The sequence below is a fragment of the Acipenser ruthenus genome, chromosome 22 (assembly GCF_902713425.1).
Source record: "Acipenser ruthenus chromosome 22, fAciRut3.2 maternal haplotype, whole genome shotgun sequence".
Classification (NCBI taxonomy): domain Eukaryota; kingdom Metazoa; phylum Chordata; class Actinopteri; order Acipenseriformes; family Acipenseridae; genus Acipenser; species Acipenser ruthenus.
This window is the reverse complement of record NC_081210.1, coordinates 22,666,988-22,681,900: the sequence shown is the minus strand read 5'-3', so window position 1 is coordinate 22,681,900 and position 14,913 is coordinate 22,666,988. Positions and strand designations below refer to the sequence as shown.

Below are 14,913 nucleotides of genomic sequence, written 5' to 3'. Positions count from 1 at the left end.
CATGCTGCCCATGGCTCCCCAGTCTACTGGCTGTTTACACTTGAGGCAGGTTGCTCTTATTATTTCCTTTCCATTGAAGTTAAACACTGGCTCTCCTGAACTAACCTCAGTATAAACACAACATGTTCCAGGGGAGCAAACTGTACAAACTTTCTTCTTAAATGGGTCCTGTCTTAGCTGGCACTTGTCAAAACGACTATCTAGGTGTCTTGGAGAAGCTTGTTTATTATTGGAATGGCTCACTCTCAAACCAAGTCTTGCAGAATCCCCTGCAGGACAGTTATGGAAAGTCCTGTAGTTATCCATCTCAGTCTGCTCACATGAATACACTAATCTGGGCTCACCATGGGCCATTTTAATGTCTCTAATATAATATGGACTTGCCTCCATGTCTGCCTCTTTCCACTCCTCTGTGCTGTAGTCACAGTCAGTGGGTATTTGCAACAACAGATTAGACAAGGAGCCTCCCTGAACACCAGTATTTATTTTATGTATTCTCCACACCGTGCCAGACTCAAGGGTTTTGATTAATTACGTGACACTTACAAACTCCATCACTGCCTATCCAGTACTAGTTAAACTATTGCAATGTTGTTACCAAGTAGATCTACAGCTATGGCCAAAAGTTTAGCATCGCCCTATAGAATTAACTACTGAAACCTGCCGAATAAGGTTATGTTAACATATTGAATTACATATATTTCACATGAAAAATGTGACATTTCGAAATCTAACATGAAATACTGTACTGCTATTATGGCTTCCAGTAGACTTTTGCGATATCATTTTGTAGCCATAATTTTGATATTTTATTTAACTTTTTTATTATTATTATGTCTCAATCCTATATCGGGTAAAATACACTGAATACCACTAAAGTATTTTTTAAACCATGTAAATGAGTTAATATTTGCATAGCTGGTGCTTCCTCACTTCTCTACTACAGCATGGTTGGCTGTACTACCAGATACTACCAGCAGATGGCTCTCCTTACCAATGTAAGGTTACCCGTCTGGAATAATGCTTTAGAAGTACATGTTGCTGATAATTTCTTATTTAACAAAACGTGTTTAGATATACTACCAGAAAGAAACAATTTAATAAAAACAAGAAACAAGCCCGTTTTTAGTGATGATGCTGCGTGTGCTAGCAGGAGGTAAGAATATTGATTTTAAATGATTGGTTAGATCTCCTTCAAGACGTTTCTTATTTACTTTAGACTTGTACGTAATTAAATGGTTCAAACTGCTTTGCAAGTCTTATTAGTATCCCAGAATGCTAAGCATAAGGTTAGAATATGCTAGGCCTAAGTTTAGAAAAGAAAAAGTTTTTACATTTCTTGATACAGTACAACATTTGAACACTAGAGGCACTATGAGTTTAGTGACAAAAAAGACAGCAGCATTTGACCGTAAGATACACAAATACATGCTAAAGGGAAGTAATTATCTTTATTGATTGAAATATGTATTGCGTAAAAAAAAAGTGCCATGCATATAAAAAAATAAAAACAAGATCAACAATACAAACTATTAGAAATTCACTATTTTTGGAAGTGTTCCTTATTTTCCTTTTACAGGTGCCAATGTTCCTTAAAATGATACCAGTGTACTACCCTGAAGATACCCTAACACATATTACATAGTGACCCAAATACCTTAGCACCTATTTGATACCATGTACATTGGTACAGTGTTTTATACCAATATGGCCAGTCCACACTCACTGCTGCAGCTGCTCACTTAGAAACAACAGTATGGAAAGCACAGCTGGAACACCATTATATTGACTGTGCGCATTGCAAGCCGTGAACAATGGCAGGCGTGTGTTGTAGCTTCTGGGTGGACTTGTCATTGTCAGCTGATGCAAACCAACACATTTCTATCAATGCCACCAGCACCCTCACACCCCGCATGCGCTGTGTGGCACACATTACTTGTGGCCGCGCACGGTGCTGTGTCTCCCTACCCTACTTGTACACGTGTGCGCGCTTGTCTCTTCTCCATTGCGCTTGCGCAGGGAGGTGTGCCGTGTTAGTCGAGAAAAAAGAAGTCTGGATTTTTTTACAGATTCAATTTGAGTCCATTTAGCAAACACAAAACTGTATTCAAAGAACAACGAGTTCCTGGACTTAACTTTGTGGGTTAATGTAATTCGGTGCTATTTTAATAGAAAAGGTGGGTATATCTTTTATTCTATTGGAACAGAAGTCAGTGTAAAAAATGAGTTTCAATCTAGGTATACCCGTATTCATATGCGGTTTGTGTCGTTACCTTACCTGCCAATTGAACATATATAATCATTTGCTGATTGTTTTAAAATAACAATAATAAATCATCCATATAGTTGCACTGTTTTGTTTGCCAGAAAAAGTGCAATTTTGTTTTTAATCTCCAATTTGAAAATAGGTTTATATCTTACGTCTCCATGTATTTAATATTGTACATTTAGTAATTAAAACATCATGCCTAGAGTATTTTATTTTTAAAATTGCAGCATGTCTTAGGAAACAATACCATATGAGAATCAATAATTGGCCAGCAAATTATTAAATTAATTATTATGGAAGACGCATAATCATACATTTTAAGTTGTTATTAACAGCGTTGTTTAAAATCGGTTGTGTTTAATTACGCTTTTCGTACTACAGGCGCTGAACAGGGTGCACGGTTGAAAATGATGTAAAGAAGAAACGAGGTGTTTTAAAATCCTAGGACCCTCTCTGGAGCTAATTCTTATAGGATAAGAACAGTCGCTTCAGCTATTTGGCTGTGGTCAACGTAAATAGCACGTTGGATGCCTGAATAAAGACAGGGACAAAGGGGGGGGATACAAGACTATTCAAAGATGCTGAAGAAGAGGTCAGCTGCAATTATATATAACTGTGTCTCCGCCGTGCTGGTGTTGACTGTGCTGCCCAGGTGTGTGATACCTGCACAGGCAGACAACTCTCCCAACAAGGACGGACCTGCCGTTCACATTCCTGCTTTGTTGAACGTTACTCTGTTGGATTCCAACGGGAACACGCCTAAGCTTCTCTGGAGAATTGAGGGGCAATACGGCCAAGATTCCCCCAAGACTGAAGCTAAAGGAACGATAATAGCACCAGTACCCATTAATGGAGGTCAGTGTATTCTCTTTTAATGAATTCTGATTCTAGTGGTGGTATTCCATTCTCTTCCGTGTTGAAGAATAACTAGAATGTAATGTAAACGCATGGTCAAAAAATATATATATATTCTGTACCATTATTTTTATATATATATATATATATATATATATATATATATATATATATATATATATATATATATATATATATATAATTTCCTTTAAAATGTCGCAATATCATTATGGGTGCACATGATCAGTATTTCATTTTCCATTCCAATGTCTTGTGTGTCGGTACTGAAAACGCAATATGTCACACACATACAAGACTAAAACTATATTTATATTATAAAATTATTGGAATCCTAAAATATATTTAAGGGTGGAATAAGAATTTTACTGCTTACCGGCCATTCTGCCGTTTTATACAATTGTAATAGACATGCTAAGGCAAATACTTTTGACTGATTAACCCAACAGGAGTTGTATATCCATCTCTGTTGTGTGAGTAGACTTGTCCAGTCATATTGAAAATTGTACAATCTGTTTCAAACTGCAATGCAATGGAAGTTTTAGATGCATTATCTGTTGTGCACAGCCTATAATGCTGTCTGCAGTTACTCATTTACGTTTTAATTGTCATGTTTCTTTTACTTTGGAGACTAACTAAAGATTTTATCCGTTACTGTAAGTTTATTTTAATGACCCTTTGGAGATGGTAATTGTGATAGCGTGTTTTATTCACTAGTAATTGTAATGAAAAACCTCAAACATCTACTGCTGCATTAGGCATGATTGAAAAGCGTAACTGCAGTAAGTAGCAATCTCTGTGATGACTTCATCTGCCAGAATAAGTGCATTCCGATTCATTGATAGTCAAACATGTATTAGCGACCAGGCGCCATGTATAATTACCTAAACAAAATATCACTTGTAGGTGGGCCTTTAAGGACATATAAAAATCGCTGGAATGCATTCTGCAATGTGCTGTTAATTTATATTTGAAGAGACATTTTCAGTGTCGTTTCACAATGTGCACCACAACCTAAAGAATTTGCTTCCATAACAGAACTCCTCTAGCATACGTACCCATTGTAAATATATATATATATATATATATATATATATATATATATATATATATATATATATATATATATATATATATATATACATATATATATATATATACATATAATATATATATATATATATATATATATATATATATATATATATATATATATATATATATAAAATAGAAATTTGCTTTATACTCTAAACGCAATTACTGCCATACACAATAAAGAGATTTACAGGCTACTGTTGGCATGGTAATTACTGCTAGATAATGGTTGTTCTTACCTTTGTTAATATAATCAGAACTATATTGTGGCGACCTCTATTATCAGCAGATTATGTCCTTTGATAATCTACTGCAGTACAATAGAATTTTGCAGTGAACATGTGTGACGTTTAAATGATTCATATTTTTTAATTTAATATAGGTTTCCTTTTCAAAATCATTATACAAATCTACAGTAAATTGTCAGTTAACCTACAGTATGTGGATCTTGAAACGAAATCACATTGTACCATGTAGCTACAATAAGAAATGGGAAATCCTATTTTTTTTTAATGATTTATTTTTCTTTTTTTGTTAACTGGCATCAGGCCCTTTTTTACAAACCAATAACTCCTGGGGATAAAACTTTAAACTAGGGCTGGGATTTTTGTTTAACTGTTCAAATATTTGTGCCAGTAAAAAAAAAATCTCTTGGGAGTAAAATAAACTCAGTACCCTATCAATCTACCTGTATAAATAAGGAAAAGAAACGATAGAATGTGTGTTATTAATTTCAGACATTTATGTATTGGTTTTTTGGCATGATATCATTTTTTATACAGTCTTTTATAAATTATATTTTCGACACCTAATACATTTCAAGCATGTTTTTGTTAAAATATTTGAATATTTGTCCCAGCAGTATTTTAAACTGTTCCATACTGTTTAAACAACAGAGCTCAGAACTCGTTCTTGAATATTATAGTAAACGTTCTTTTAAAGAACTCAAAATTAAAGCTTTACAAATGTCAGCTGTGTAGGTGTTTCCTGTAAAATGTTTTTTTTTTTTGTAAAATAAGAAAACAGAACCTCATTCTTTTGGCTTTTGGCCTATTCTAGAGTTTGACAATATTCTACAAGAGGTAGCAAGATAATATCTGTTTACAAGTTAGTGACAGACAGGAAAACAATTTTTAAAGGGTGGGATGTGATGAAAACTACTGGTACTGTATGTATGGAGAATGTCTTTTACGATTTTTATTACATACACCAAGCTTTAAAAGACAACTGAACAACGAAACAATATGTTTGCTTTAAATTGTGAATTGTATGTAAGTTTTGAGAGGAAAATTACTTTAAGTGTGTACAGTCATTTCTCCCTATAAACCAGGAAACATAAACCAGTTGAAAACAAACCTAAAAAAAGTTCTTCTATATTTGAATGTATTTAAATGTTTTGTTAGAAAAATACCCACAGGTGTTCTTCTGAGTGCAGTCTGAGCTCATGTCCTGGGCAAGAATCAATTATTATTTTTTTTGTGAAATTTGTAACATCCTTCACATGTTCTGTAAAATTGAAGCAGATGTCTTTCCTTACAGGCTGCCAAGTGTGGGAGGTTAAGCACGAGCACTCTAGGTTGCAGCTACATATCTGCAGTCAGTTATGCTGTAAGCAACCACAACCTCCCCACTGTTTTGTTACATCTCTCTGCGAGTTATATAAGTGTGATCCTGCTACTATCTGCAGCAGTGGGAGGTTATAAACCTATATTTCCAAACTCTGTTATAGCACTGGAAGCAAAATGGAATCTTTTTTTTTTTTTTAAATAGCGTTTTACTTGTATGGATTAAGTTTTATAGGAAACAACCACAGCTGATGTCTTTAATCACCATCTTAAAAGGTTACCTCTTACAGCATGTTAGCATTTTTTTTAAACCAAAAGGGGCACTTTTAAAATAACTTTTAACTTTTAAAATATATAGAGTAAGATAAATGCCTGCAAAGAATTGTTTCAGAGGGAGTGTGCAGTGCTGTGCACATTTACTTTGGAAACAAACCCAGATGCATGATGGACAAACGCATTGCATTTTATTTAAAAGGAATTGAATCCAATTCTGATTGATTTAAGCATTAATAGGGGTGGGAGGGGAGTTGCAGTTTTATTTTTTTTATTTTTTTTTAGCAGACGCCCTTATCCAGGTTGACTTACAATGGTTACAAGATATCACATTATTTTTACATACAATTACCCATTTATACAGTTGGGTTTTTACTGGAGCAATCTAGGTAAAGTACCTTGCTCAAGGGTACAGCAGCAGTCCCCACCAGGGATTGAACCCACGACCCTCCGGTCAAGAGTGCAGAGCCCTAACCACTACTCCACACTGCTGCCCCCAGTTTGAAAGCATCTGTGTTTAAAGTTGAAGCTTAACCCATTTATGTAATGTTTTGTCCTGATTGTTCTTTCTGTATACCCAGTAGAAAAGCTCGGGTAAAAAAACACCCAGATAGTGACTCCCAGAATCTATGAAATCACCCTGTTTTACCAAGACCTATTTGCTACCCAGGTCACAATCCTGCGTAGTGTGAAACATGTACCTGGGTCAACAGCGACCCACTTCAGGATGTGGGTCAACATGCTTTAGCCCAGGTTGAGCAAGACAAAATGCATGATGGGTGCTTGTAATGGGACACTCTAAAAGCTTGTAGTGAGAGACATGGGGGAAAATCTACAGAAATTAGCTCTACACAGTTTCACACATATGAATAGTAGGCTACGTAGATGGACCAAGTCAGGGGACAGGGTCCTTTACCAAACTAGGAATAAACAATACAGACATTTAATGTTACAAGTAGTCAAGTTGTTTTTTATTTGTTTTACAATTGTAATCGGTGTTTTTCCATCTAAAAATGTGCAAATGGTTTAATAAATAGCTTTGAAAATCTAGCCTTTTGTGTCAGTCATCACTTGTTATCCCCTGCTGGGAGGTCATACTCAAACAACAGACATGTAGTGGTCCATTCACAAGTATCAGTTAAACAGTATTTTAAGGGTCTGTAGGTCTATCTATCCATCTCTCATGCTCTACATAGTGAACACATCAAATAGTACTCCAAGCCTTCTGTACACCTTTCAGATTCCATTCGGGTATAATCAGGTAAACTTTTGGTTTCATATGAATTTTGCAATTAAGAGGATCCTGTATGTCTGGCTGTGCGAAGTTGCCAATCTTCGCTGGGGATCGCGGAGGGAGCGTCACATTGGCTGTGGTGCTCCTGCAGGTTAGGGAGGCGAAAGTGGCAGGGACTGTTTCTCCTTATTGTGCTACAGCAGACCCCACTAGCCAGGCACCTGGTGAGCGGACTCAGGCGGACACTTGCAGAGCTGGACTTTGCCCTCCAGGGACCAGCAGCTGGCTGACATCTGCTCTTGAGTTCCTGGATGTAAAACAAGAAATCGGCTTGGTCATTGATAGGAGGACACTCAATGAACCTTCAGTTCTGCAGAGCTATGTGGGGATTTGCTGTGACGGAACAGAATTGTACATTCTAAAATGGGGAGAAAATCGGGGGTAAAATAATGGGCAATCTTAAAAAATTAATAAATAAATGTGTAATAAAACAATAATAAAAATAACCCTCCATGTGTGTCAGGATGCACTGGTTTTCTAGAGAACTGCCTATCCAGTTCTGGTGAAACTTAATCTTTTGTATAGGAATGTGGAGATAAACAGAGGTGCCTGTGTAATAAGAGTCTATGTTTCAATCCCAGTAACACAGTTGCCATTTACCTCCACATGCTTATTGCAGCAATGGGTTTTCACAGTGCCAAGGAGGAATCCATTAACATGAGTTTTGACAGCCGATAAATCAATCTGCAGTAATGCTGTTTTTTGGAGGCCACCTCCAGCAGTAGCTTCTGGTGGTGGTTGATGCTGTTACATTATACTAGGCAGTAAATAACAGCTATTCAGAGTTTTTGAAATTGTGGGGTCCGTAGACCCCTTTTTCTTTTCAAATAGACTCCTGTTTTGCTTCCTTGATTGATACTTATTTGTACAGAAGGCCACTGCACTGTGCCATCTCAAAGTGAATGCTGTTGTGATTAATAGAGCCATTTTCATGCAGAGATTTGCTTATTAATTTACGTCTGGCACTCTCTTACCTCTTACTCGCTCACAATGATTGCATGATTCAAGATGACTCTTGTCTGCTTTCAAGACAAGAAGACTAACAGGCTTCGATAGGAATATTCTTTAGAACAAGTTATTGAGTCAGTCAAATTCTAACAGGTTATGTAGAGGCTGTTTGACTTGTCTTTCTGTATGCAACACTTATTATATCTATATAGTTTTGAACAGGAACACCCCCAGAAATCTTTCACATGGTACGCACAACTGAACCACACCAACATCCTTTCTCATGCCGATAACGACTCTGCATCACCATGCTGTAAAGCAGGGGTCTCCAATCCTGGTCCTGGAGGGCTGGTGTCCTTCCTGGTTTTTGTTCCAACTGTACCCTAAATTACTTAATTACAGGGACCCGGCCCTCCAGGACCAGGATTGGAGACCCCGGCTGTAAAGTGTTTCAGCCAATCGGAGTGCTGCGTTTTTGTTCTTTCCTAAGTTTCACAGCATCTACACTGTCATATTAGAAAACTAGAATCAAATTGCATCACTGTTTCTCTTTCTAAAAATGAAGAAGCACAATGCGCTGCCATCAAGACAGAACAGCAACTACAGTGACAGCCAAATAATCTTTTATGCTGATTCCATTTCTAATCGTTTTACTCTCACAATCATTACAACTAATCATTGCTCATCCCCTAGGTGTGGCGTATAAATATAAACCTTTATGTTACACGTGACCAAACAGGCAGTTAAAAAATAAATAAAACACTTTTACAATGGTAACAAACCTGGTCTGTACATACTTTACACAAGATTACAAGACAACAATATGTCTATATGTCAAACTTACATTTTTACATGTGCTTACAGTTGAAATTGGTAATAGTGTTCTACTTTGTTATGGATGTCTTTTAATATACAGTGAGGAATTCATTTCACTGATAAGCTTTCTTTCACAAAACAAAACTGACCCCTTAAGCTTGCACAGCAGATTCTGCAGTCATGAACGCTTCAGTTGATTCCACTGAACTTAACTGACCATCAAGATGTTAAGCAATTGTATCGCCTCCTATTGCCACACTGTAGCGCCTGGCTTCCATTGCCTGTTAAGGTTGAAATATACCTCCTGACCCTGTTATGCAAACAAAAGCTTTGCTCTTGTGCTACCTGAAACCCTTTTTCTTATTTGTTTAATACAGTATGTGTTGGTTTGTGATAATTTATATTTGGCTCATTCCAGCTCAAGTGGACCAAATTCTAGGGAGATGTTTACTTTCTTCCAGTTGCGGTTGGTGATGCCCACACCACTTGTGATGTAGAAAAGGGTTCCATGGAAGGTGTGCATGCTGAAGAAGACCTGTGCTCCACATGATGCAAACATGACCGCAGACTTTCCCATTTTGATGACCTTTTGATTTACATTTTTCTACATGATCTAGACAAATATTGCTAGTGTCATTGCTAGTGGGCTATCCAACAATAATTAACAGATGCAAATCATTGACATAAGGTGGTTGAGCAACCCCCCTTGGTTTACTTGTGTTGGAATAACCCAGTTTAAATCTGTCCTACGCCTATAATGTCTCACACTTCACTCCGACCTACAAAATGCATTCATTTTTAATCCTAAAAAAATGTGCACATAAAGCATAGATTTTTAAACAAACAAAGCAGTAATGCTACAATTGAAAATATCGATACATATAAAAATCTATAATGTACAGTGTCAAAGTATGCATGTTTTCATGTTGAAGAAACCAGGTGCAACAGATGGATTACAGCAGAGCTCTTCTGTGAAAATGTGGTTATTGAAAAGAGGAAATTGTCTGTTTAATCTCGTGGCAAGATTTTGTGAGATGTTGTTGTGTTTTTTTGTTTTTTGTTTTTTTGTTTAGCAATTAAAATATGTTCCTCATTTTTGGAAAGCTAAGACATTCAAAGCTATGTGTAGGCTGGTCCAGTCTCTGCTCATGTCTGAGTGTCCAGCGGCAGGCATTGTATATTGTGGAGGTGTCTGTGCTTATGTAATACTTTTGAGTTGTACAAATAAATAGAACCAATTATCCAAGTGAAATGGAACTTGGTTTGGGCATTCTTTGGCACACAGAATATTGGGATATGTCTGCCTGCATTACGTACTGTGTACTGTATATGCCACACTTGAGAACAGCTTACTGAGGTATAACTTGGTTTACTCATGAGAAGATGTTGATCAGAATCTGGGAAATGCGGAGGAACCGTTCTGTTTTTCACTTAAATTTTGACATGTGCACATAGTGAATGTGGTGGTCCTGCATTTTTATGATGGACTAATAGCTGTAATTATGATTTTACAGCCGTGGTGGGTGTATTTTACTAAAATAATTATTTCACATTATGCAGTAGCTGTCTTTTTAGCCTGCTATGGAGGTTAATCTTTTTTAAATGGAACTTTAACCATTCGGGCCCCTTTTAACATCCTAGCCCAGGACCTTTGGTCTGCATGAAGCTCAGCCTCCAGGTTCTGACAGTGTATAAGAATTGTCATGTTATGTAAAGCTACAGTATGGATTTAAATGATGTATGTTAAACATGAGACACCAGGTTTAGGAGTTTTAGTTTTTAGTGTATGGTTAACACTTTTCACTAAGGCAATGTCCCAACATTCGTCCGACTTTATGTGCACTTAAGCATTTTAGTAACACAAGTAGTCCATAGACTAGATTATTGACAGTTTGATAAAAAAAATCTTCAGATGTGTTTAGCCTCAGGCACTAGAGAACTGAATGCTCAGAGAAGGAAAAAGAATCCCTGTTATTGGGTTACATAGAAGGTTAAAGATCTGGTGCTGACTTGCTGTTCTTTCCTTCGTGTCGTTTAATTTTCCCTGCCTGTGTTTATCCTTTCACACTGCAGCAGTTTCAAACTCTTCCTCCACCTCTGGGAAGTGTTAATGCAAGTGTTGTGTGGTGTATGATGTAGTGTGGAGTGGTCACCTATATCAAACCAACACAATGGGGAACACTTGGACAGGTTTACTAGTGTGCGAATAAAATTCATATTGCATGAAGAATGAGAAGTAGCATCAGACAAAACAAATGAATACTGACTGTATTGGACTGTTCCTAATGCTGTCAAAACGGATCTTGGCTAATACTGTACTTTATAACTTTCTCACATATACTGTACTGTATTATTGTATGTAACAAAAAACAAATACTAATAATGCTTATTAATTAAAAAAAGAAACATGCTTAAAATACCAAAAAAGTAAAATAGTATTAGGAAAATGAGTATTAAGTACTGCTACTAACAAGTACTATTACTGTACTGCTCATACTACTAATAATAATGGTGTATGTGGTTCATTATTGATAATAAAGTTTAAAAAAATACAGTATTTCAATAAACATCACTATTTTTTTTTTTGCAAATTGTTTCACAGCACAAAACATGTTAACATGTTCGAAGACTGTACATGCAGAAGGTAATTTAAATAAATGCAGGAAGTTTAGCAGAACACATTCTTACAGTGAACACATCTTTTCTGGAGGTAATTGTCATTGAATTGAATCCACCCCCCAGTACAGATTTCACATGATGATCCCGATTTCCTGGATACTGGTATTGATCCTAGTCCTCAGAAAGCAGAAAGTGATGGATAGCTGGTGATAGTGCTGGAGGTGGCTGTAGTCCAGGCCTCTGGAACTCTCCTACCACGACCATACAGCACTGTTTGTACTTGCCTGCAGTGTCTAATATTTTTCGCACTGCATGTCTATTTAATGTATTGCAAACAGCTCTGTTAACAGTGTATGACTATTCAAGTCCCATTTATAAAACATCTAAAAATTAAAAAAATAAACCATAACAGTAACTATTGAAAGCCTTACATCTCTAAAAGATAAAGGGAATTAAGAATCTTTAGAATGCCTTAAAAAGCAACCTACATTTCAAGAAGCTTAGGCGATCCAGTCCAAAATATAACTTTTTATATTTAAAAGCATTAATGTCTTCTCCATTGCCTGTAGATTATTGACTTTCATTAACTGTCGCCATGGTCAATTATCAAACCATTTATTACCAGTGTGACAAAGTGATCCTGATTATATCGATTATGACTCCTATTGAGCTCCCTTTTAAGCTATGTCATTCAAAACCTGAACCCTTAAGCACTGAAAATGTCCATCTGTCTGCAACACTGTTGTACATGGTGAACATGATAACTGTGTAGCATCCTACAGAGCATTGGGATAGCATTGAGTATAATCCTATAAACTCCCCATTTTTATACAAATATATCAATTGAACTTCTTTACAGATAATCTTGTACATTTATCTGTAGGTTAAGAGACCCTCCATATATGTAATGACTGGTTCTGTCTACTACTGATCTCCCTGTAGTCACAGCAGTACAGTGCCAGAGAACCTCTGACAAAACAGCCTGTGGCTCTGTATCTGTAATGTTGATAAGGAATACTGCTTTACAGTCCTTTCCAGCCTCACAAAACACTAGTGTTCAGCTCCATCAAAGTCTAAAGTGCAATTAGCACCATTTTTTTTTGTGAAAGGAAAATAAAACTGTTAATGTGATAAAAAAAAAATGATGTTCTTACTATGCAGTTTGAGAAGGTGGTCTGTAATCGAGACTAAACACACTTTTGATTATAGTAGTGTTTTGATAGTGGTTTCCAGAGATTATTTTATTTATTTATTTATTTTTTGGCCTTTGAGGATATATGACCTCCAGGTAGAAGTATCATTTTTAAATTGGCTTGAAGGAATACAGGACATTATTATCTTCGGGATATGAAAGCCAGTGAGTCACATTGAGCAGCACAGGGGTGACTGTGTCACTTAATTGCAAGCTGTGCATTTTGTTTTTAAAGGAGATGCAGGAAGTGGTGGAGTAGCTTTCTTTATTTTTATAGGCACATTTCTTCCATATGTCTTCCCTTTTCAGTGCTTTATTTAGTGTGTTATCTATAGCTTCTGTCGTTGTATAATAAGACTTATTTATTATACTGAACACTTTTAAATAAGAAATTAAATAATTAATAGGATACTGTAAAACTGCTTTAGCAGCAGCTACCCAGAACAATAAGACAACTGCCTCCTGCAACTAACCCTAGGCTAGCATTTAATTAGTCATACTAACAATACATGCCATGTTTTTGTCATTCAAAAGCTTCTAAACATATTTTATAATCCTTCCCTTGTGACAGGGTTATAATAGAGGTGCACTTACGCATATTAGGTATGTATATATGTTTGACATACAGAGAAACATGAATTGTCAGGAAACTTGGTTGAGGACATTCTTAAGCACAATTTACTGAGAATATCAAAATCCGGGGATATGTGGAAGAACCACTCCACGGTATGTACTTGTATTATACATGCACATAGATGTGGATGTAGGCCTTGGTGGTCTATTTTTTCATGATACTGATAATACTTGTTTCCTTCTTGCACTCGATATATATATAAAGTTATTTCATAATTAAAACCGCATCAATGTTCTTAAGAGGTGTAACCCATCTCTTTTTTTCTTTTCCCCCCTGTAAACACGTGGTCCTCTGTTTTACTTGGTGTTTTTATCAGTAAGCTGACAGTCCCTTGCAGTATCTTGAAGATAAAGATGTGGAGACAGTGCTCACTGTAAATGTCAGAGGTGGGGGGTTAAATCCAGCAGATTGTGAGGGGCAGTGATAGAAGTCTTGATACGCACAGGTCTGGAGTGGATGCACTGAAACGCCAGGGGGGGGGGTCTGTAATACAATCCTGACTTGTGCCTTCCACTTGTTATATAATCACTTTAGAATCGTTACTCTCAGAAGAAAATCAGCTTTGTAATGTGTCTGTCTATCTGTGAGTAAGATGTCTTGTTTTGGATAGTGTCAGCGTCTTTTAACATGGTGAAGGCTTCGTGTGACACTTTAAAATCATGATTGTTGGCTTTAGTTCATTTCACTCCTGGAGTTATAACTGTGTCGGCTTTACATTCATATTGTCAATGTTTTGTATTTCTGTAAAATGTGATTTATTTTTTTTATTGTAAGTCTGTGTGTAATTAGATTTATGAAAAAAAGTACATTTTATGAAAAAAAATATGTTGAACAGAACCTATAGATTTACGGAAGTCAATTATTTGCAAAGATGTTGAAAATGAACCATAAAACATTTTTTTTAGGATTTCATTTGTTGGGCTCTGTCTGAAGCATGTATGCAGTCTATTAATACTGTGCAGCATCTTGTCTTCTCCTATCCCCCTCCTCTCACTTGCAGCACAGGGAGCATCATCTTCCTGCAGCCTTCTTCTGTTTCTCTTACCTCCAGCTGTCCTTGACCGCTGCTCCAGGGGGTGGCTTACTGTCCCTTACATCCGTTCTGTTTGCTGTGCAGTAGAGGCAGTGGACTATGACTATCAGCATCCTACATGTTCTGTTACTGAGGAAATGTATATATCAAAAAATAAAAGCTGAATATTGTGAGTAATTTAGTAACTGAATGCATATATTCTTAAAGGGTATTTTTATGGAAGTTTCATACTGTAATGCAGCCTCATTATCTAGTTACAGAACACTGCAATGATTATAGGATAATTCTGCTTCTTGTGATAA

At 36.5% G+C, this 14,913-nt stretch overlaps 1 protein-coding gene across 3 annotated transcripts in view; it reads left to right on the top strand.

Annotated features, from left to right (window-relative positions):
* The first annotated feature begins 1,953 nt into the window (after positions 1 to 1,953).
* LOC117431557 (E3 ubiquitin-protein ligase RNF130-like) overlaps positions 1,954 to 14,913 on the top strand; it is a 50,070-nt gene continuing 37,110 nt past the window's right edge. For all 3 annotated transcript variants that reach the window (XM_034052599.3, XM_034052600.3, XM_034052598.3), the window contains exons 1-2: positions 1,954 to 2,177; positions 2,651 to 3,124. In XM_034052599.3, the coding sequence (XP_033908490.3) occupies positions 2,848 to 3,124 (277 nt within the window). In that variant the 5' untranslated portion in view covers positions 1,954 to 2,177; positions 2,651 to 2,847. The remainder of the gene's footprint in view (positions 2,178 to 2,650; positions 3,125 to 14,913) is intronic.